Below are 23,401 nucleotides of genomic sequence, written 5' to 3'. Positions count from 1 at the left end.
GCTTCTCAAGCTAAAAGATATCTTGACGCAGCTTGACGAGGCCTGTGAACTCGCGCGATATTCCATGGTTGGTGGAGCCAAAGCATCTGTAAATTTATGTTCAGTTTACATTTGTACCTGCTCGGTTGGAAGGGCACTGAAAACTGCGCACTAGTCTCGCACTCGTAGGCACCGCCGGTGAATCTAGCTGCGAAGTTCACGCGGCACAAACTCCAGCACTGGAATGAGTGGCGGAGTGCTTCACCGCGAGCAACAGGTTCCCTTGGGGCACACGACTCCCCCCGAACGGTCACGGTGTTAAAGATGCGGTCAGAATGGTCTCCCGGGCAGTGTACTACACGGTGAAGGGAGGGAGGTGACGAAAAGTTTTTTGAATCGAGGCTGTGGAACCATCCGAAGTCACAAGGGGGTAGGGATTTTTTTTTTTTAATTTTTACTGCGCAAATGTCTTTTTTGCTCGCAGTAGCTACGGCTTGTACGTCCCTCCTTTCATTAAACCATGGGTTTATAAAATACGGTGTGAAGTTCTGAGTCTAGGGATTGAAGGGTTTGGAGTCTACGCCAAAGGCGGGCGTCGTGAGGTGGGAGAGTCTGGTGGGCTGGGGGATAATGGAGGCGGCTGCGTCGGTAGTGCTAGATAATTTAAGCGCAGAAACAAGTTTCCGTACGTTTGCTTCGCCGCCGCGCTTCATAGAAAAAAAAATAAATTGGGTTAATGGACAGCGTCCACCGCATCATTTTACAGAAAAATAGGTTCGGCGAAGGGAAGTAGCCGAATTTGTGCATGACATTTTTGCATTGCGCTATGCCCCTGCATAGGTGCCAGTTTTCATCAAATGGCATATCGAGAAGTTTGTCTTTCACCTTGTTGAACATTTGGAAGTAAAGATCGTTAGTGATGTAGCCCTGCACAAAGCCGACGTACGAGGGTTCTTAGAGGGCAGGTGTAATTATTCATTTACAACCAAACAAGGCATCGATTGTTGCCGAACAAAAGCATGAAGAACTACGAAAGATTTGCTCTTTCAGCTAAGCCTGAAGAAGTATTGCACCTTTAGTGCCCCCTTAATAATATTTTTCACGAAAATACGCGCGGGTTCTCTTTATTTTCACAGAAGAGAGGTGGCCGACGGATATAGGGCTTCTGTCATGGTGTGGTGACGAAGGCCGGATTAGCAAATATGGAGTCAGGGGTATGTACGCGCAAGATGCTCTTTGCTTAAAGTTTTGTTTGCCGAGAGGCCACGGCATCTGCAGAAAGTACCAACATAGCAGAAGGAATATAAAGCCTCAGTAAACATAGACTTATATAGGCAATACGGTTAAAAAATTGTCAGGGAATATAAATCTACTTACGTGGTTTGAAGGCGAAATACTTGCAATACTTATTTCATTTCATTTCACTTCATTTATTTTACCCTCAAGGTCAGAGGCTTTACAGAGGGGATTGGGTAAACTTATACAAAAGATACAACAAAAGCGGCATGAGTGATGTTATACATTATTAGATAGTGCCGGCAAAAACGGTGTCAACTAAGTTTCTAAACTAAACGGTGTCAGCTGTTGGCCCGGGAAGGTGGTTCCAGTCCTGTGACGCCCTCGGTATAAAGGACTGCGACATGTCTTAGCGTGACAATGCATTACTTCGACTTTATGTGGAGGGTCAACGCGTGAAGAGACATAGGATGGTGAAGGAATGAATGACTCCTTTAGTGCTACAACGTCTTCGCGTATCTTTCTTCGCTTTCGCTTCTTTGTCTTTAAGGACGACTGTTTTGACAGGCATCTTTACTGCTAAAGCGTATGTTTGCGTGTCTCTTTCTCTTTTGTTTATTCATCCACTAGCATGAAACCTTCAACAGGCAGACTGGTCACCCACGCCACAGCTTGCTCAGAGTCATAGTATTGCTCAACAGGTGCGCGCCTCTTCTTCTCACATGCCGTCACGTTCGCCTGTCTCGCCGCACGCACTGGTTTAACTTTTTTCCAAGCAGAGTGCGGACATATGGCAGTGGTAAAGCACTGGTCTCTCACTGTGGTGACTCCGGTTGAAATCCATCCTTTGCGAACTCCAATGTGTTTGTCTTTACTCTTTACCATTTTCTCAATTCATAATAAGCGATTTCAAATCTGCGATCATGAACTTCGCAAGGAGAAGGATCTCACCCGAGGCCCAACGAATCCTCAGAGGATTTAAAGAGTCAAAATTCCGAGCAATTTTGGGAACGAGGAACTTCCGGGGAACGAAAACGCTCACGAGGCCGCTCGAGGTCTGAGCTACCCCTACCCAGGCTGCCCAGAAACACCTGCAACATCGTTCCACACGTGGGTAAGGACCGCATGGTGACCTATAGGGATATAATTGATCATTATCGATTGGGAGGGGGGAGAGGGGAGGCAGATACCTCGCAGCTCATCGCACCTTGGGAAATCGGCAGTTAGTAGCCTGGCGTCTACTTCAATCCTTCAACTTCCCGAACCCGGTGCGTTCAGCCATTGTTAACCCGGGCTTTATGAAAATAAGTGTAAATTATAGTCAGCAAGGGCCGACCTTAAACACATTATATGGGCCCGCCCCCTTAAAGTCAACAGCACACTTCAAGCCCTTGACAATACTTCCTCGGAGCTGTGACCGTGCCGCTTACTTCAGACCCGGACGTTCAGCTATAGAACGTCCAGATGGCCGAAGTCGCTGCCAGGGCCCAAGGACTACTGGCCGCCGTCAGAGGTGGGAAGTACGAAGAGCACTCCCTCCTGAATTATTCGTTCACCCCGTCTCGGACAAATTAACATTATGAACTCGCTCACTCGAGCGGACATAGCGGACGCACAGCATAGCCGATCGGACCGGACACGCAGGGACGTAGCGCAATGGAAAAATTCCATGCATTGTTACCGCGGCGCAGAACCTATTTTTCTGTAAAATCATGCAGTGGGCCTTGTCCTTCACTCTACTTATCTTTTTCTATAAAGCGCGGCGGTGAAGCCAACCTACGGAAACTTCTTGCTACACTGAAATCATCTACCAGTATACCGACGAAGGATTGCAGGCAAATCGTACTAGAAAAACTGGCAAACCTGTATACGCAATGCCTAATGACCGCTAGTGTACCAGTACCTTGTAAGAACGCGAACATCATCCTAACCCATAAGAACGGGGACATGAAGGACTTGAAAAATTACAGGCCGATCAGCTTGCCGTCAGTCGTCTACAAGGTACATACCAAGGTAATCGCTAACAGAATCTCTGCCACCTTAAATTTCAGCCGATTTAATGAACAAGCAGAGTTTCGTAAAAGCTATTCAACAATGGGCCATGTTCACACGATCAATCAGATAAATATAAAAATGCGCGGAGTATATTCAACCCCTATATATAGCCTTCATAGATCATGAGAAAACATTTGACTCTGTCGAAACCTTAGCAGTCATTCAGGCATTGCGGAATCAGGGTGTAGGCGAGAATTACGTAAGAATACTACAGGATATCTACAATAGGTCCACTGCTACCATCGTCCTACATAAGGAGAGCAGTAAAACACCTGTAAGGAAGGGCGTCAGAGAAGGAGACACAATCTCTCCAATGTTATTCACAGCATGCTTACAAGAGGTATTCTAAACATTGGATTGGGATCAGGTGGGCGTAAGGGTTAACGGAGAATACCTGAGTAACCTCAGATTGGCTGGTGACGTGGCCTTGCTAAGTAACTCGGGAGACGAATTGCAAAGCATGATTACCGCACTAGACAAGCAGAGTAGAATTGTGGGCCTGAAAATTAATATGCAGAAAACTGAAGTAATGCTTAATAACACCGAGAGAGCAAAGCGGTTTGAGATAGGTGGCGAGTCAGTGGAAGTGGTAAGCGAATAATATATCTACTTAGGCCAAGTAGTGACCCCGTATCCCAACCATGAGACAGAGATACTTAGAAGGATAAGAATCGGGCGGAGTGCATTCGGCAGACATTCTCACATATTAAATGGCAGCCTACCATTGTCCCTGAATAATAAGTGTATGACAGCTGCATCTCACCTGTACTCACTTACGGGGCAGAAACTTGGAGGCCCACTAAAAGGGTTCAACTTAAATTGAGAACGACACAGCGGGCAATGGAGCGGAAGATGATCGGTGTAACATCGAGGGACAAGAAGAGAGCGGAGTGGGTCGGGGGCAAAAGCGTGTTAAAGATATATTGGTAGAGTAGAAATTAAGGAGACATGGGTGTGGGCAGGGCATTTAATGCAAAGGCCAGATAACCGTTGGGCATTAAGGGCAACAGAGTGGATCTCTAGAGGAGGCAAGCGTGGCAGGGGGCGGCAGAAAGTTAGATGGGCAGATGAGATCAAGAAGTTTGCGGGGATAAATTAGTCGCAGTCAGCGCAGGACCGGGATAATTGGAGATTAATTGGGGAGGCCTTTGCCCTACAGTTGGCGTTGATAGGCTGATGATGATGATGGCGATGACCAGGGCCGGATTAAGGTGGGGGCTACGGGGGCTGCAGCCCCGGGCCCCCAGCTGTCAGGGGCCCCGCTCGATCATATGAAAAAAAAATATCTTGACTTCCCGCATTGAAAGTTGAAGGTAGGAGCTTCAACCTCCCCTTCACACCAAAGCTCACTAACTCGTGACACATGGGGAGGAGTGGGGGGCCCCTCACGTTATGGTTGGCAACCTTCGAGTCCGTTTCAATTTAATTCAGTTATTCCTGCTCCTCTTTCTTGTTTTCCCGAGGTTTATGAGAAGACGTCTTGGACCAAAAGTCGTGGGTACACAGCTTGACCGGGCCTAAGAAGCCACATAAAAAAGTCCCCGAGCTCGGCTCCAGTCCTTTTCGGCACAGGTCGTTTCGGTAGTCTTTTCGGTACACGGACATCGAAGTACGCGGACGTTTCGGCGCGCGCACGTTTCGGTATAAGAAAGGGTCAGGCATGCGAATAATGAAATAATGTCTGAAGAACATTGTAAAATGTTTAAGCCTTAGGGACGTTATTTGTAATTATTGACAACTTAAGCACTGACCTACGGGCTCATTCACAGTTTCTCCTACAAATTTCAATGTATAGCGTTTGACAAGGAAGTTCGTTGCGATGACGACCCGTTCAATAAAGCTAGTGGATTAGTTGAATCGCATAAGCGTGATTGATATCGACTCGATATTTCTCGCTGAATGGTCAGTGTACTATATATATGGTTATTTAAATGTTTAAAGGTTGTGTGGGCCACTCGCGGGGTCGTTCAGCTTCAGCCCGTGCCTCTTTGCTGTAGCCTCTGCAGGCTATCTGAGCAACAAGCGTTGCGGAAGCTACATGTCCGCGCGACTCCATTCGTAGCGTGATTCTCTAGGCGCCACTCCGTGTGGACGCAGAGGCCGCCGGGCCAGCCCGACCCTAGCGGCTCCCTTAGAGCTGGGGAATCAGCAGGCCTGGGCGGTGTGAAGAGCTCAGGCGTGAACGCCAAACAAAGCAACAATAACGTCTGTTTCCTTTCGGGATGACGAAAGCTGTGTCCACTTAAAAACGCATCCTGCGTGCGGCCCCATCGATGCCGCCTTGAAAACGGACCTCCGCCGCGAATCGGGGACGGTAAGCTGTTTGTCCCCGTGGGCGCTTTTCGCTTTGGGTTGAGCCGGCGGAGGGAGCGGACCAAAGGACGGCCCGCAGGTCTGGTCCCGCTTGGGCGCGGCAACACAAGGAGAGGAACCCCCAAGGAGCGCGGGAAAACAGTAGACGCGGCAGACGTGTCGAGGACTCGAAAACGAGAGGTCCACCCATGCTCGCCTCCGTCGTAGATCCCGAATCTATACGAGAAGCTTTAGCGTGTTTCCACTGCCAGTTACGACCGAACAACGAGCCGACCGATCGACAACGAACTACTGACTGCTGGAACTGTTGCGCGGCACCGACGGGAGCAGCAGCGCGGGGGTGAGCAGAGAAATTCTATCCCCATTAAACTGTTGTCTGATGCCATCTCTCGTGCTCACCTGTCGTTCTCGAACCCAAAGGGGCCCCGTTAATGTGTAACGGCTTGCCGACTAGCAAGACCATCACAGCTGCGCAACAGGAGTTTACCGCCGCTGAAAGTTCGACGGCCATGCGCAAACCCACGCACGAAGCGGACCGCTCCCCAGCCCAAAAAATGACATTTTTCTGCTTATCGTCTTTGTGCTAATCGTGCTGCGATAGGAAGATTGCGTTGCGCGACATGTCCAAGCCCCGCCCTCCCAACCTCCTTCAAAGGCGGCGCGTGTTCTAACCGCCGCGTGCTTTATCGTCTGCGAGGGTAACCTACAAGATTTTGGCCCGTAAGCCGTGGCGGCGAACTGTTTGGCAGATGTCTGTGAGTGACAGCTGCCTGCGCGGACTTTGAGCCCTCCCATATATGCAGGTGGGGAACTTTACAATAAAACTAAAATCTTACAGGCTTAATAAAACATGCTTCTTGTAAGAAAATACTCTTCTGTACCATGTCGTGTGCAGGCCGACACGGCGCTTCGATTAATTATGAATCTGTGATGGACCGGCTGGACCGGCAATCAAACCATATTATTTTTACGCCTGATAAAATCACTTGATTGATTGTAGGATTTTACGCGCCGACGCAACGCAGGCGATGAGGCGCGCTGTAGTGGAGGGCTCCGGATTAATTTTGACCACCTGGGGGCCGAAATCTCGTACACACGGGCGTTTTTGCTTTTCGCCTCCATCAGAAAAGCGGCCACCGCGGCCGGGAATCGAACCCGCGACCTCGTGCTCAGCAGCGCAACGCCTTAGCCACTGAGCCACCGCGGCGGGTTGATAAAATCACTTGTATAACACTAGACATCAAGCCAAGAAATTAGTTTCCGGGAAGCGTAAAATTATGTATAATAATATCACTGATCAGAGAGCATAACATGGGCTTCGAAAATTTTCACATATTAAAGCGGAATCATTATTATCATCATCATAGTTATCATCATCATTAGGGCCCCAAGCACGCAGTAGCCCCGCGCCCCAAAGTTTCCTAATCCGGCACTGGCGATGGCGACGACGATGACGACGATGATGATGATACCAACGCAGCCGCTGTCTGCATTGTCCCGTACCTCACCCGACTGTCAACCCTCACGACGGCCGCCTTTAGCGCAGACTCCAACGTACAACTTCTCACCCATATTCCATAGCACATCACCGTCAACTTCCCCTCTTGTCGGACTCCCTGCGCCACATTACACCGCGTGTGGGAAGGCCTCTACCTTGAAAACATCGCTCGCTTCCCCATCCCGAGAGCAGCGGAAGTGCGGACTGGCCAGCTCGCCGTCTGAAAGTCAAGAACAACTGATCTCACGGGTCGGCGCAGCGGCGACAGCTCACGGCTTTCTGGGCTAAGAAAGAGCCACCAGCCTTTATTCTTTTCCCATTTACTTTACCACGGCTCCGATACACTTTTTACTCACTCGCTCAGGTATGTTCTCGAATTCGTGGCGTTCTTGTGCACTTGTGAAACTTCACTCAAGCGATGTCGCCGCCATACGTCGGCTTCTCTGAATTCAGTTGCAGTGATAAAATCGTTCCTCATCCGCACAAGAAATATAAAAATTAATTTATTACAAATTTTGGAAGAATTTCATGAGACGAAGCTGCACTGAGGTTATTAGCCGCTTCACAGAGAATAGCTGCGGGTCTGTTTAGACCACGTTTGGATCTTTCCGTGGGCCGAAACACACGGAGAACTGCTTTTCGTTCTACATTCACCTAGAAAACTTGTCACCAGTGCCTTAGAAAAAGTTTATTTGTTGTAGCTGTGGTACTACAAATAGCCGTATAGCCCGTTTCAAATAGGACGGGTAAATGGCCAGAATGTTTGGACCCGCTAAGGACTACGATGTCCCGCTACTCAGATCATTGCTGCAGCTGCACAGCGATTCTTAAAATGTTTGTTTTTCTTTGCTTCCATTCTGAAGGGTAACGCACCAAAGTGTTCTGTAAAGAAGTTTGAACGCATAAAACAAAATATCATGAGACGTAGGCTGCATATCGTGGACCAGAAATTCGACAGATATATTTGCTTTTCGATTGTGCTGACTTCTTCCTGACTGAAGTATAAGGCCAAGGTTCTGTTACAGCTCTAGACATTGTATCGCACGTAATCCGTAGAAGCTGCCCGTCTGGCAGGAACAGCGGGCGGGAGGAGAAATGGTTAAGGCATCAGCTGCCAGGTCCATTAACACTGCGCCGTCGCATCACAGCGCCGTAGGGTCTAACGGCGGCACAACATCCAAGGAGCTAATTGGCATTGCGCGCCCACTGAGTACCTGTTCGGCGTTCTTATTTAGGTTCCTTTCGTGGCGCCACTGCTGTATAATGTCTCACAGCTCCGGTTGCCAATAAGAAGTATCTCTCAGCGGTAATGACTGCTTCTCAACAACAGCTTAGCATAGGAGTCGTTCTTCTCATTCTGTCTAATATGCAAGGACCAAGAAACACGTCTGAAGGCTGCCCAAGGTCGCCTGCCTCGCTTGGGGCAAGGTGCGCGCTTGCATTTTTTTCTGTGATTGTGGGAACAAACAGTATTAATCCAATGAAAGGTACAAACACCAAGCCGTAGGGTCAGGCATAGAAGGTGTCTTGCATCTTGGGGAACAGCGCAAAACAACAGGGACACAACAAGAAAGAAATGAACAGAACAAGCGCTGAACTCGCCACCCTTGTATAGAAGGTGTCATCGTCATGACTAAATTGCGTCCAGGATATGCAGGCGATTACATTGTATCACGTACCCGGAGACTTGGGAAAAAAACTGTTATGTCGACTACACGAATATCCAGACAATCCAAGCTAGGAAATTGCCTCAGCCCTCAGAGTAGAAGCTGCCGCCAAAAATACACTACAAGCCCTGCAGCAGACTTTTAAATCAGAGAGCAGAGAATAGCGTGGTCACTCCTCCACGACCCTGTGGACTAATATGCCCGCTCCGTGGGTAGGTGATCATCTCTTCTTTTTTCGTTTTATACTTTGCTCCGCCTTCACCGCATGTTGTTGGCGGCAACGACGCGGCCCTATCACGCGATAACGCTGTTGACAATAGTAAAGAACTATAATTTTCTCAATTTTCTCCACAGTTGGCGGTTATCGCAGAATTGGAGCTGATAATCCCGAAATGAAAAACAACCGTGGCGTCTATGCATTTTTCTTTGTCCAGTAAAGCGTGCAGTCAAAAAAGAACAGGCTATCCAAAGGGCGGCCACCGCAATGGGGCAGGAGATCATAGCAATTGCGCAAGGGACTCATCTCCAAACGACATTATTTTGGGGACAGGCACCCCGAGGTGGCACTATCGTTGCGCAGCCGTCTCCAAATTGTACGCTGCTTGTCGGGAGTCAGTGGGTGGGCGGAAACGGTGCCTAGCAGCTTGCACAGTCCTGCGTCCGAGTCGTTCATAGTCATGAGGTAGGACGTGTGGATCACCTCGACGCCTGCCTGCAAAGAGAACAGGCGGCCAGCTTCGCTCTACAGACAATCTTGGTAACCACGCGCATGCTGCTGAAGGCACCGATGGACTATGCGGCGCAACTCAGTCTGCGGACTCTGTGTTCGTAAGGACACCAAGGTTCAGCAAGAGCTCCCGTTCGTTATCAGGGTGACTTCTCTCGCACTAAACAAATGAAAAAATCTGAAACGCCATCGAGGTTAACAAAAGAGATGGCGTCGGCTAGCCCACCGCTCTTCGTTCTCTTTCCTCTCTCGAAATCCACTAAAGAGTTCAGGGTGAGACCTTTAGCAGAATGGTTTGCAGAATGTTTCGCCAAGATTTATGCAGTAGGCCTAGTGTTTTTGAAGTAAAACCAACTTTGGGAGGCAGGCTGTCCTCGTGCACTTCGCCCACCCGCACACATCCAGTCACGAAAAACTTAATGAACGGAGGGGAAGAGAAAGAGAGGGTGAAAAATGCTTTTCAAGCACCCCCATAATTCACTCATTCAACATTTTCTGTCGGGAATGCAACGTTGATGAACGTTTTTCGCTACCCTCCCATTTTTCGAATGAGCCCCTCATATGGGTATTTGGAGACTTCGGGACCCCTGTTTTTTAGCATGTTTTTATTTTGGCGTTCTGCGCAGTAGCCAAGTGGCTGCGGTGAAGAATGAAGTGCTTAAAGGGGGGGGGGGGGGGTATTAGACCCACAGTGGAGGGCTCCTTAATAAATTGGTCCCATTGTGGGCCTTTAGCATTCACCAAAATATCGTGGCACGCAAGCGTTACCGTTTCTAGGCTTCTTCAGAAAAACAATATTGAGGGGCCATCCTGCCTTAAAAAAAGGGGTTGCCAGCGGCCCTACGGGAGTGTGCCAAAGCAGAGGAAATCAACTGACATAAAGAAGCTCGTGTTCGATTCCCTATGAACCGCGTACGAGAATTGCCTTGCGGTCATTGCGGTACAGTACTCCGATAGGCTCGGTCGCAACCCACGCCACATTCCCAGTAAACACAAAATCTGTACAGATTCTCGAGGCTGCGATGGGCACATGGGGGTCATTTGGACACTCCAACCCGAGGCGATCCCCGACTAATGGCAGTATCCACGCTTTGATTTGCTCAGACACATGTACAGTAAAGTAAGCAAAAATGATGACAAGCATCTTCGCTACTTGCTGAATGGAGTCAAAGTACTTCGACATACGCCAGGGGAGCCAGGTATGTTCAACACGACATTTTCCGCGCTCACAGTGGATGGGGCGGTAGCCATTAACTGAACATGCGATTCTATTGTAACTAATATATGGATGCCTCATATGTACTGCAGTCGCGCCGGTACTGCAAACTGTCTCGAAAGCACTCTGTGCACGCACGCACCTTCTCCGCTACGAGGCCGGTAAGGAAGATGTCCTCGAGGTAGAAAAAAGGCGTCTCGAGCGCTGCCTGGAAAAGAGGCCGCACCGCGCTGGCGGACACCACGTATCCGGCGCCCAGCACGTACCGAGGCAGCGACGTCCGGGCGTACACGGAGGGCGGCAAGTACCACTTGGATTCAGTGTCACGAATGGGCTCCAGCCGTGGCATGCTGCCTGCCACGAAGGGCCTGCGATCCCAAAACGCCATGAGCAGCGTTACATACCGCGCGAATCCTAAATTTCGGCGTTATCCTCTTAGATCAGCCCGGAAGAGTAGGCGAGGGACAGACGCCACAAAGCGGTACGCGTATCCCTTAATTAAGGGCCTGCAGGAGAATCCTCCCGCCAATTTAAATTGGACAAATATAAAGGAGTTTTGAAAATAGCGTAGCAGTTCTTGAAACCTCGCATTTTGACGTGTGAAATTAAGATCCCCGAGTCGTACAAAATCCCGCAACGTCGGCGGCGTTGACAAAAAGCGAAAAAACCAAGGTGAGAATTCCAACAAATGTCACTATCAAAATACAAACCTAAGAACCAACTTGACTTTCGGTACATATATGAGCAAGGACAGCAGGCGAATGAGTGAAGGAATAAAAATTGGGTTAATTAAGGTAACTTAGAAAAGTTATGAAAGAAAACCAGCAGTGTTCTGTACGCATCGCGCGAATTAAATTCCCCTCAACCAATTCATAGTTTCTACACAACGACTGGAAGTGGCGTCAGAAAAGATAGGAACACAGGCAACGACAACGGTGCCATCAGCATCAACCTGCTATCAACGCACAAATAATGAAAAAATGACTACTGCATTTGCGGCCATTTAATGACCTGCCTATATTAAATCGATGTCTACAATGCCATTATTCAAAAAGTCGCTTCATCTTTTTTTCTGTTAATGTATTAGCTGCCTGTTTGTGGTCTTTTGGTTGTATAATTTAGATGACTGGATTTTGACTGGCAATGCCCGCCGTTAACTAGAAATGTTATTTTCCTTTTGTCTCTTTTTTGCCCTTCTTTCTTTGCGTTGTTTTTCGTTGCCTTTTGTGTCACTTAGCTGATACTGATTACTCACCCCAAGATATTGTATAATTGATTACCATCCACTCGTGTTACGTGTTGCTTGTTAGCTTGAACTAATTCATGGTTTGTTAGTATTCATCAAGGGTCCCGTTACAGTTTTTAACTTTGGGACCCTCGTCCGTACACTATTATTACTGTACTACTTTTCTGGAATCGCTAATAAACTGAAACTGAAACTGAGACTGAGACCGAGTATACAAGCTACAGCAGAGGTAAGGCCATAAACGTTCGCACTGAAAAACCGAGAGCAATAAAAATATTGCTCGCAAATTTTACACTGGAAACAACCTGACAATTCATACGATATGTCTTTGAGCTTTAACTGTACTGTATACACTAGTACCTACGATTTGATTGATTGATTGATTGATTGATTGATTGATTGATTGATTGATTGATTGATTGATTGATTGATTGATTGATTGATTGATTGATTGATTGATTGATTGTAGGTTTTAAGGCACCGACGCTACACAGGTGATGAGGCGCGCCGTAGTGGAGGGCTCCGGATTAATTTTGAACACCTGGGGATCTTTAACGTGCGCCGAAATCTCGTACACACGAGTGTTTGCGCTTTTCGCCTCCATCAGAAAAGTGGCCGCCGCGACCGGGAATCGATCCCGCGTCCTTGTGCTCAGCAGCACAACGCCACAGCCACTGAGCCACCGCGGTGGGTAGTACCTACGATTTGAGCATTCGCATGATGTTATGACTTGCCGTCTCTAATACATTGCAGTTGCTATACCCCATCTTGCCCGTGCGCAACAAGTTGTGCTCTTAACTACTATTACGCAGTTTTATTTCTTGTACCCACGCGCCATCACCGGCATCTTTCGCGTGACACCACAGTCGCCCATGTGACCTGCCTTCGAATCTAATAACATAGACTGCCATAACCCCCGTATGACGTGCTTATCAGCTGGGATTTATTGCCCCGAAGCATGATGTGTTAATGGTTTGTTTATACTTTGTTGACAGCGTCTATACGCGCACTTCTGTCATATCCTGCGCTGAAAGCGGAGCGCACGCTTGTTCCTTCTGGGGTCAGGCCGTGCCAGGCGATCTTGTTTGATACGGAAAGAGGGCTGCGCCCGGCATCCACCTCGATTATTCTGTTTTGAGCGAATGCTTCCGATCTTATAGGGTGTTCTAGAATGGTTTCAGATTCGATGATTGATTATGAGGTTTAACGCGCCGACGCAACGCAGCTGACGAGGCTCGCCGTAGTGGAGGGCTCCGCATTAATTTTGACCACCTGGGGATCTTTAAAGGGAGCCTGCAACACTTTCGATAAACGCTTTCACTCTTTCCTTCGCGTCTGGAAGCACTGAGAAAGCTACAGTTATCGCTAGCACGGAGCCGCACTGCGTAATTTGCTTGTCGCCCCAGATACGCCGTCCGTTTCTGCTTTGTTTTTGTGGCTCTGTTTTTAAAGTTGCTGTCGAAAAGCGTTCATTGCTGCAGCTGAAGGAAAACAGGCCAACAGCCGTTACATGATGTCAGTGACGTAATGTTGGCCGTCGAAGAACGTTAAGAACGGGAAAGAGGGAAACATCTTTTGAGCGAGTTTGCAAGTTATCTGATGGTCATAGAGCAGTACTTTTTGACTAAGGTACTTTGCGACCCCCTAATCTGAGTACTGGATGTGTTGAGGGACGACTTTCAGCAATATATTAAGATTTAAAAAAAAGTTGAAAAAAGTTTTGTAGCATCCGTTAACGTGCGCCGAAATCTCGACACATGAGCGTTTCCACTTTTCGCCTCCATCAGAAAAGCGGCCGTCGCGGCCGGGAAGGTTCTTGAATAGTCTGAAGTCTAAATGCACGAACATTTATAAATTTTGTCTCCGTAATAAAAACAGCCTCCTCGGCCAGTAATTGAAGCAGCGACCTCGCTTGTAGTAGCACAACTGTGGATAACCGAAGCGGTGGGTAATTCCGCTTTCATGATACTATATAGTCACAGCAGACTTTCAACGTTCGAACCTAAACTATGTAGTTCAGCGGTGATGATTTTAACTCTTAGATCAGATGTTTCGGCCTGTATAGGTATACCTCTATTACAAACAAACTATTGCCGAGGATCCCTAAGAAGTTTTTAATGACACGTGAGTGCGAAAGTGTTTTTTTTTGGCTGTGTTCGCTGACGACACTTCCGCTGATATCGTACTCATACAGTAAAACCTCGTTAATTCCAACTCTGTTAATTCGCAATTCTGGTTAATTCGAACTCACGCCCTTGTCCCGCCACAGCCCTATATATTTCAATGGGGAAAATCTCCTGATAATTCGAACGCGTCGGTATCCAGAACGGTTAATTCGAACTATGATCCCCTGGTTTCCATCGCTCCTCGCAGAAGAAGTCGGCCCGAACTGATTACTATGTGCTGCAAATCCAAACCAACCAAATTCACTAGAGATGCAAAAGCGTGGCGTGAGCGCTACGCTCCTGGAACAGCTTATTTCGCCAGCGTGCCATTATTATTTACGAAACATTATTTACGAAATCACCTGCCACAAACGTGTAGTAGCGCCTAATTCGCGATAACGAGTCCAGAAGTGGCTTCTTTGTGTTCTGCCCTTGCAGTGCGGCGCGATGCATCCATTTATTTTAGCGCCCGCCCACTCATTCGAACTCCGCTTAATTCGAACAATCGCCCTCTTCGAGTTCGAATTAACTAGCTTTTACTGTAGTAGTCACTTGTGGCAGAATCACAAACCATGCCGCTTAGAAATTGTCTCCACAGAACTGTTTTGTGGACGCTTTTTGCATGCGCAAGCCGGTTGCCCGGTTTCGCCAACCTATAGCCAAGTAACGTTTGCGCGTCAAAAGTAAAACGCACAACCTTGCTCGATGCCTTCGGTGTGCGTATGGCTTAAGCAAGCGCCGCAGTTTGGCCACGTTGACAAACGTGTCGTCGTCCGCCTTGAAGAAGAAGCGACTTGGGGAGCAGTACATGTAGGCCCACTTGATTAGGAACGCCGACTTGAGTGTTAGGTTCCGGTACGTGTCGCTGAAGTCAGCCTGAATGATGTCACCGTGCTGGGCGCTCTCGCTGTTCAGCAAGCTCTGGATGACGCGGCCGCTGGTCTGCGAAGACGTAGAACACACAGGTACGTGTCAGTGATGTTCCGTACTGACGAGAAAAATTCCCATTTCTAGGTTTAGAAATTCCCTATTCTTAGCATTTTTTCCCCGCCGGTTTTTGAAGAATTCTCTGAAAATCTCCCTGCATTCTTTTTGGTGTTGATAGATGTTTACGTAGATTGCTGTTCCGTTTTGGAGATTAGCCAGCGCCACCTATGTGTACTTCACGTAGCCTCAGCAGCATTTGGCTATGCATTTCTCGTTTTGGACCAACCAGCTTGCTTACTTCGCATGCTAAAGGTCTAAGCGACAACTGACATTCTTGGGTAATTGGGGTAATATAAGCTCAGAGCCGGGACTGTTGCCGCCTTCTCTTGTAGGCAGCTCGCGGACAAGGGCGCACCCAAAATACTTTTTTTTTGTATATACCTGCGAACACCTGGAATACCTGCGAACAGGCCCAGCCCTTTAGCCGTCGCCGCTTCACGCTTTACTAGCGCTTTCTTCTGGATTATTCTTTACTCTATGCTCCGTCCTATTTTCTCAACTCAACTGGAAGCGGCCTTGCATGCTTGTGGCTCGCATGCGGGAACATGACTGCGGATATGTGAACATAAATTCGACTAAGTGTTAAGGAAACGTTTTTAAAAGAAAACAAAGGAATAAACGATGCGAGGTCCGGTTCACTGGCAATATGTTTACTTTTTACTCCACTATAAATTTGCCTGATTCCATTTAGGATTCCCTTTTTACCTTTTGTCGAAAATTACAGCCGAAAATTCCCGAAAAAGGGAAAATTGCCCGCACGGAACATCACTGGCACATGTGGGTGCATGGAGAGGTGGATAAGCATGAGCATGTTTGGCCAGCGGCGAAGCGTGCCCACAGCATTCTAGTCTTTTTCATTGTTTTCATTTCAGAAGTAAATGAGGATGCGTAGAAGAAAACTGCCTGTGGAAGCTTCAGGGAACCCCGACTACTACAAGTAGCGATGGGAGAGTACGGAAATGCACCAATACGCAATGGCACATTGGAAGAAGGGTACAGATATGCATTTCTTTCACATATTTAAAATAAAAAACCACAGAGAAAAGATCTGGGCAATGCCCATTCCAATTAAATTCATAAATGCTGTTTTTAGACGCATAACTTACGCATCTACATTTATGCAATTTACGAAGGATTTACGCAATGCGCCGGAAAGAGCTCTTTCATGCATTTGGAATTTGAATAAAGTGTGTGTGGAACTTTTATCGAATCTTACTTTACTGAAAAAAAAAATCAGCGGAAGGACTAAACGGGGCACGTGCACGCTACGAGTTTACATTCACCCCCCGTTTGTGCATTTCTTTTATATACGCTTGTGGTGTGTTTACGAAGTGACATTACAGGCCTATATGTGTAACGACAACGTGAATATAGCGTGGAGTTTGTCCAGGTGAGACTTGTTGCTGCTTTGTTTTTTCACTGTACGTAGTCGCCAACTTGCCGAGCTTCAGTCATTTTGCAGTTTTTCACTTAGTTCCCCGCGAGAGTGTGATCCAAATGCAACTTTCATTATCGATGGGATAGGGACCACCAAACGAAGAGAATGTCTACACGCGTACTGCAGCTTTGGGGCAGGTGTCTCTAAGGTCAATGAGGTCAAGAGCCTAGGGTTAGGCCCCAATGAATGTCGCCTCCTTTTGTAAGCCGGTACAGCTGGGCGATTCCACGAGAGGACGAACATGCGTGTCCACGGCCATTTTTTGTTTATTCTTGTTTTTTTATTATATATGCGTGCAATATGGAAAGCCACGAAGATCAAGTTTGTTTTCTCCTGAGGTGCGTACTTCGGGTGAAAAAAATGTTTGAATGTGCCCGGAGCGCAGCGGTGGTTCCGGCAACTGCAGATTTTTTCAAGTTTGCGTCTTTGTGTACGTCAAGGAGTACAAGGGGTGTGTATAAACTGTTTCGGGCCATAAACTAGACCAGAATGCTAATCAGTGTAACGCAAAATCGGCGTCCAGCAGTGAACAAAAAAATTAAAAAAAATTGTGAAATCGGCCCAGACAATAGTTTGTTACTGTTTTTGACGCCCCCCATCTACATTTCTTCTTTTCTGAAAAACGTGTAAGTCGGCCATTTTGTTGGCCATACGTGTCTGAACGCATCAGCAAAAGGTGGTGTTTGTAGAAAATTTATAAGTACTAGAAAAAATTGAATAACTTCGGCTCTTTTTCAGAAATTGCGCAAATTCAAAATTCCATATAAAAAACCCCCATACTCGAGTTTCTTCAAAATTGCGGAAACCAGACTCCTTTACTTGGACAACAAAACTGTGGAAAAACATGTTGCATCGTTTTGTTCAGAACAAAGTTATAAAGGGCCAAACTTGGGGCTCGCGCGACGCGTCTTGGCGCGCCGCGGTAAGTTCCGGCCGCTGTTGCCGGACGTTGCGCGGGTGTACACGGGCGGTAATTCACATTCCACTGCCACATGCCGGCACGGTCAATCTCTTTCCAATATTCCCAAACGAAAAAAACTATTCTGGAGATTCTTTTTTTTTTTTTTTTGCCAGCCTGTGTTTCCCTAATGTGTTCTTTAACGAGCTAACTTTCTGGTCGATACCAGCTCGAAAGCGCTCCTTTGCGAACGCCACTCTTCTTATAAGGAAAGGAAAGAAGGATTAGCAACAACAGTAAAAGTTTTTCCGGTGGTTATACCGGGTATAAGTGGTAGGAGTGGTCGAAATTTTCTATTATCATTGCGCTTCGGTCACAGCACGAGTAAATTACTGAAGGGATTTCAGATTTTCTTCACAAGAATATTTATTCAAGTAAAAAGACACAAGTTTGGAAATTGGCTGTCAGACTACCGTGATTAATTATTTACAGTCAGGAACACAGCAAAAGGCATACGTGTGGGAATACAACTCAAGTAAAATCTTTATAATATCTGCAGCACAGCTTCCTCGGACGCTCATACAGTCAAGCACAGGAAACTGAAAACGGGCAAATGGCAGTGGGCTCACTTTCAGCAGCTCTGGCGACAGTTAAACGCTGTTCGTTTGGGTATTCCTTCGTGACAGATCACACGTGCCAGGACTGGATGCCTGGGATGCATGGCAGACGCTTCCATTCTTCGCGCTTTTCCATGCGAAACTCTTGGATGCCTGCAGCAGATGCGTGAATCAGGGTCACCTTCTTTAGCTTGCTTTGCAACTCGGCAATCATTTCAGCTGCTGACCGAATGACGTTGGTGCTGCCTGCCCTCAGGTTGTGTAACGAAGCGTGATGTTTTACAATACCACGAACTCCATCACACGAGTTTTTTCCGTGTCCGGTAGCAGAGAACAGCCACTTCGCAGACGTGTAGTTTGCTCTGGAAAGTTCGTACAGCTGATATTTGTTCTTGAAATGGCTGGCTGCACCGTCACTAACGCAAACAACGTGGCTGTACACAGGGGCACTTTCCTCCAGGTATTCGTGCACCTTGTGGAGCGCAAAGCATGCATGTGCGGTATCGTGTTGCATGTGATCGCTGACTACTGCGAAGCTCTGAACTGATTTTCTTGTAGTTACAACGCACGTAAACAGTGAAACCTGTGTTTTGTGCCAGTGGTACGACTGGACTTCATTTGGCAGAATAACTGTCCAATTTTCAGCGAAGTCGAAGTGCAGTACAATGCTTGATCGCCGTTCGCATCTTTTCGCTTCGTTTATAGCAATGGCCTGGGTCCGCCTAATATAGTCATGGGAAATCCACTTGGTGACCCATTTGCCTAGCTCCTTCACGAATGCAGCTGGCGGTACACTCTTTTTTATCAGAGAACCATTTTCCCATACAGCGTACGTGACGTCTTTTTCGTCCGAAACACCCAAAGCGGACATGGTAAGGTTGTCGGCCAATGGGCATTGCCGGCACTCGCCCAAGAAACACTGCGTCGATGGTGAGGTGCAAAGACAAAGCTCCTTTAAGTTGCTCATTCTTCGGTTAACCCCTGTAACGTTTTGCAGGGCCAAAGCAGACAGGTCGGCATTTGCACAATAAACGCAGACGCACACTTCATGCTGGGGTGAGTCCAAGACTTATTTCGGGCGCAAATAATAAAACTAAAGGTCAATCCATTCCCTCCCTTGTAACTGCCCGTGCGCCATCTGTTTCGGTTGCCTGCGCATCGGAGGAACCTTTGTTTTTTTTTTGTTTTGCATCCCGCAAAACACTGGTGCCGCAAAGGAGCGCTTTCGAGCTGGTATCGGCCAGAAAGGTAGCTCGTTAAAGAACACATTAGGGAAATAGAGGCGGGCAAAAAAAAAAAAAAAAAAGAATCTCCAGAATAGTTTTTTTCGTTTGGGAATATTGGAAAGAGATTGACCGTGCCGGCATGTGGCAGTGGAATGTGAATTACCCCCCGTGTACACCCGCGCAACGTCCGGCAACAGCGGCCGGAACGTACCGCGGCGCGCCAAGACGCGTCGCGCGAGCCCCAAGTTTGGCCTCTTATAACTTTGTTCTGAACAAAATGATGCAGCATGTTTTTCCACAGTTTTGTTGTCCAAGTAAAGGAGTCTGGTTTCCGCAATTTTGAAGAAACTCGAGTATGGGGGTTTTTTATATGGAATTTTGAATTTGCGCAATTTCTGAAAAAGAGCCGAAGTTATTCAATTTTTTCTAGTCCTTATAAATTTTCTACAAACACCAACTTTTGCTGATGCGTTCAGACACGTATGGCCAACAAAATGGCTGGCTTACAAGTTTTTCAGAAAAGAAGAAATGTAGATGGGGGGCGTCAAAAACAGTAACAAACTACCGTCTGGGCCGATTTCACAATTTTTTTTTCAATTTTTGTTCGCTACTGGACGCTGATTTTGCGTTACACTGATTAGCATTATGGTCTAGTTTATGGCCCGAAACATTTTATACACACCCCTTGTACTCCTTGACGTACACAGAGACGCAAACTTGGAAAACTCTGCAGTTGCCGAAACCACCGCTGCGCTCCGGGCACATTCAAACATTTTTTTCTCCCGAACTACGCACCTCAGGAGAAAACAAACTTGATCTTCGGGGTTTTCCATATTGCGCGCATATATAATAAGAAAACAAGAATGAACAAAAAATGGTCGTGCACACGCATGTTCGTTCTCTCGTGGAATCGCCCGAAAGGAAATCAAAGAAAGGGGAGAGAGACAATGAACTCTGAGCCGAAAGCACCATAGCCAGAACTTTCTCAAGCAACTCATCTCAGGCTCGTCACGTCACCTTCAGTGGTGATTATGCGAGCTTACGTACGAAGGGACAGCATACACAAGCCGCGGAACCAGTTGGACTTGTTGGTAATAAATACAAATTATTTACAACTCAGCACAACAAGGACGAAAGGGAAGAACGGAACAACACGAGCGCTCCCTTTCAACCAAAGTCCGGGCCCGTGTTGTTCTGCTGTTCTCTTTCGTCCTTGTACTGTGCTGTAAACATTTGTTATAGACAACTTATATACGAAGAACTATGGCTACAATTAGATCTGCAACTTAGGGGTATAAACCATTCTAAACACGGTTTCCTTAATTGGTGCTTTGGAGGCCTTTACTTCGCTTCCCCTTTGTTAAAAAGAAAAAAAAGATGTCTGCTGTTCAAGCTGCGTGAGTGCGGCTTTATCCGAAACCCCAACTGACTGCACCTCGAGGATTACAAGAACCAGTCGTTTCTCCCATTTCAGTTGTCTAGGACTCAAAGGCGGACCACTGGTCGGACGTCCGCTATAGTTTAGACACAATGGCGTGGGGGGCTGGGAAATGTGTGAATATGCGCTGGCTTTTCGCCCTCAAAGGACTCTAGCAGCAAACAAACGATTGTTCCCGTTTGGGCTAGCGGTGCGTGTACCGCAGCTTCGGGCTTGCCGACGATGAAGAAGAGCCCCTCGTCTTCGGCCGCGGCCACATCCTGGCCCCAGCCGTCCCGTATGGCCGCGCGTTCGTCGAAGTTTCCCGCCGCGCTTGTCACCACGACCGCCAGATGGCGGGGGCAGGCGATGCGAGGTAGGAGCGAGAACCCGGCCTGGCCAAGCACTTGCTGGACAATCTTCGTCTGCCGGACGTGCCAGCTCATGTCGCCCAGCACGTAGCGTAGTAGCAAATAGTTGAGAAGGGTGACGACGAACAGGAACCAGATGCCTGACACGATGCGAATCAAGGCCCGCATCACCGGTCGGCCTAGGGGCACCCTTGCCCACGGCTGCGATAAACAAGAGGTATTTTTTCTCCACCGCTGTCCACTCACTGCATGTAACTCTGCTGTGGCAACGGGAACTCTAGGGACAAGTCAATGGAGTGTGGGCCCCGAAGTGTGACCCCCATCTTTATGTCCTGAAGATGTTGATATCTGGATTTAAAATGGCTGGAACGTGAAGTGGGCCCATATAAAAATTCCCCACCTGGTCGCTGATGCACATCCAGGTCGTAATTAAGAAGTAAACTGGGAACAAGGATTCCGAAGATATTGCGCCCAGTCAAGTCGTTAATGAGGAGCAGAATCAAGTAGCCGCTGCTTTTGATGCGCTACAATAATGAGCGAGATCATGTAAGTCCTAATTCTGCATTTGTAGATATCCAAAGCAAAGCCCCTCTCTTCAAGCGCACATCAACCGCCTCCTTAATGCCATCGCATTCATGGTTTGTGATTGCCAGAGAGTGCAGGCCAGCATTAATTTCCAGCGAAAAAAATGATGGCTGGCTCCAAGCGAGCAAATTTCCGTGTCATGATCATCGTCCTCTTTATTCTTCTTAGCATCATCGGCCTTGAAATGCGACCGTAATACCGCCGTCCCTTAGCAACCACGGCGTTTGTACCGTTTCTCCGTAACCTAGGTGACTGACCTGGATGTCAGACAGCCACCTGCGGCTCACGAGGGACGTGCACGCATAGTACACGCGGAAGACATATTATGCTCTTTGACGACGAGTACCTTTCTCTTAGAGCGATAAAACATCTCTGCGGATCGCTGCAAACCATGGAGCATTTCCTGTTGGAGTGCTCCGCATGTATGCACGCAAGCTGCCGTCCTGTGCAGAAACTGGATCGCCTCAGCCCACGGCCACTGACCTTGAAAGTACTTATTGGTTCATGGCCCTCTCCACCAGCTCAATGCAAAGTACTGGTGGCGTTGTTCGATTATATGGACGAGATTGGCGTTGTTGAAGTGATTTAAAGTTTAGAAAAACAGAATATTCGGACTGCTTCATCGCACTACCGGTGCAAACTGGACGTTCAATTTTGTGTTAGTTTTCTCTCTTCTTTTATTTTAATCATGGGGCCTTTTCTTTCCTCCCTTCCCTTTTCCCACCGAGTAGCATGTCAGCGTCGAAATTCAGGCAAAAATCTCGGCTTTCTCTTCTAATGAAGAGCCTTCTCTCTCACATTCAAGTTTTGTTATTTTGGCTTCTTCCATATCGCCTGGAGCTTTCTCATCTGTAAAATAGGTAACTCGACAGCTGGGAACGCAGAAAGAAAGAAAAACACATTTCAGAAACAAGCAGTTTCCGTCACAGACCTTTTGGTTCCCTAAAGTCACGTATACCTGGTTTCGAGTGAATAGTTTGACCGCTTGTATGCGGCCGTCATTGGGAAAAGAAAAACCGGATGAGGGATAAAATGAATACGGCCCTTCCAATGAGAGTCTCTGGCCGGCCATCGCGATTTTCGCTGACGTCACTCGAAAAGGTCACTGAAGGATCGCGATCTACTCAGCATGAGAGAGAGTTTCGCACACTCAGACAGCTGGAGTCGCTCTACGAATGCTTCAGTAATGCGATCAGCGCTAAAACCCACCTTTTCATTCTGCCTCCCACGTCATACCCCTGCAAATGTGGGATCCTATTTTTTTTATGCCGCACAATATCACCCCGTGATTGATCAATGCAGTTTTCATAGCGGAAACGAACAGTTCTTAATTTGCCAAAGTCATTTTTCGGGGCTATAACGAACGTGAAAAAGTCTGTCAAGCCCTGTTGACATGGCGCATTTGCCCCCACAAAAGCGTCCCCTGCAGCAAATATACACCCGATAGGCAGCGTAATGGTACCGTATCCGCCGTGGTAGAGATGCTGACCACATTTTTCGCCCTTTCACAAGCACCTGTCTGAAACTCACGTGTATCATCGACACATGGTCCTACCTTTGGCTGGAGGATAGGTAGGACCAGTCGCCTTCCCACCATCGCTTGTTGCTTCTTCTTCTTCTTCTTGGGGTGGTAGTCGTGCTTAAAAAAAGGACGAACGCCCGCAACGAGGGATTAACCGAGAACGAAGCAAATTAACAGACCGTATTTATCGACAAAAAAGTGATGACATAGCGGTTGTCAGAACAGAAAAAGAAAAGTA

General features: G+C 47.6%; 1 protein-coding gene across 1 annotated transcript; it reads right to left on the bottom strand.

The window, feature by feature from the left end:
- Window positions 1–9,283: 9,283 nt before the first annotated feature.
- LOC144157483 (beta-1,3-galactosyltransferase 5-like) lies at window positions 9,284–21,224 on the bottom strand. Its single transcript, XM_077688424.1, has 4 exons — window positions 20,907–21,224; window positions 14,866–15,044; window positions 10,834–11,059; window positions 9,284–9,460 (listed from the first exon to the last, which is right to left on the bottom strand). The coding sequence occupies exons 1-4, from the start codon at window positions 21,222–21,224 to the stop codon at window positions 9,284–9,286; spliced, it is 900 nt and encodes a 299-aa protein (XP_077544550.1).
- Window positions 21,225–23,401: the final 2,177 nt, after the last annotated feature.

The sequence above is a fragment of the Haemaphysalis longicornis genome, unplaced genomic scaffold (genome assembly GCF_048455015.1).
Source record: "Haemaphysalis longicornis isolate Haplotype H1 unplaced genomic scaffold, Haemaphysalis longicornis Haplotype H1 scaffold_1, whole genome shotgun sequence".
Classification (NCBI taxonomy): Eukaryota; Metazoa; Arthropoda; class Arachnida; order Ixodida; family Ixodidae; genus Haemaphysalis; species Haemaphysalis longicornis.
The sequence above is the reverse complement of the archived record's forward strand: the minus strand, read 5'-3'. Positions and strand labels throughout refer to the sequence as shown.

What these genes read in the sequence shown, in the direction of transcription:
- LOC144157483 (XM_077688424.1), bottom strand. Translation starts at nt 21,224, where the DNA reads ATGCGGGCCTTGATTCGCATCGTGTCAGGCATCTGGTTCCTGTTCGTC. An exon ending in TCGGCAAGCCCGAAGCTGCG is followed by an intron (nt 15,045 to 20,906) that starts GTACACGCACCG and finishes ACGTCTTCGCAG; the next exon opens with ACCAGCGGCCGCGTCATCCA. An exon ending in CCGGCCTCGTAGCGGAGAAG is followed by an intron (nt 9,461 to 10,833) that starts GTGCGTGCGTGC and finishes TTCTCTTTGCAG; the next exon opens with GCAGGCGTCGAGGTGATCCA.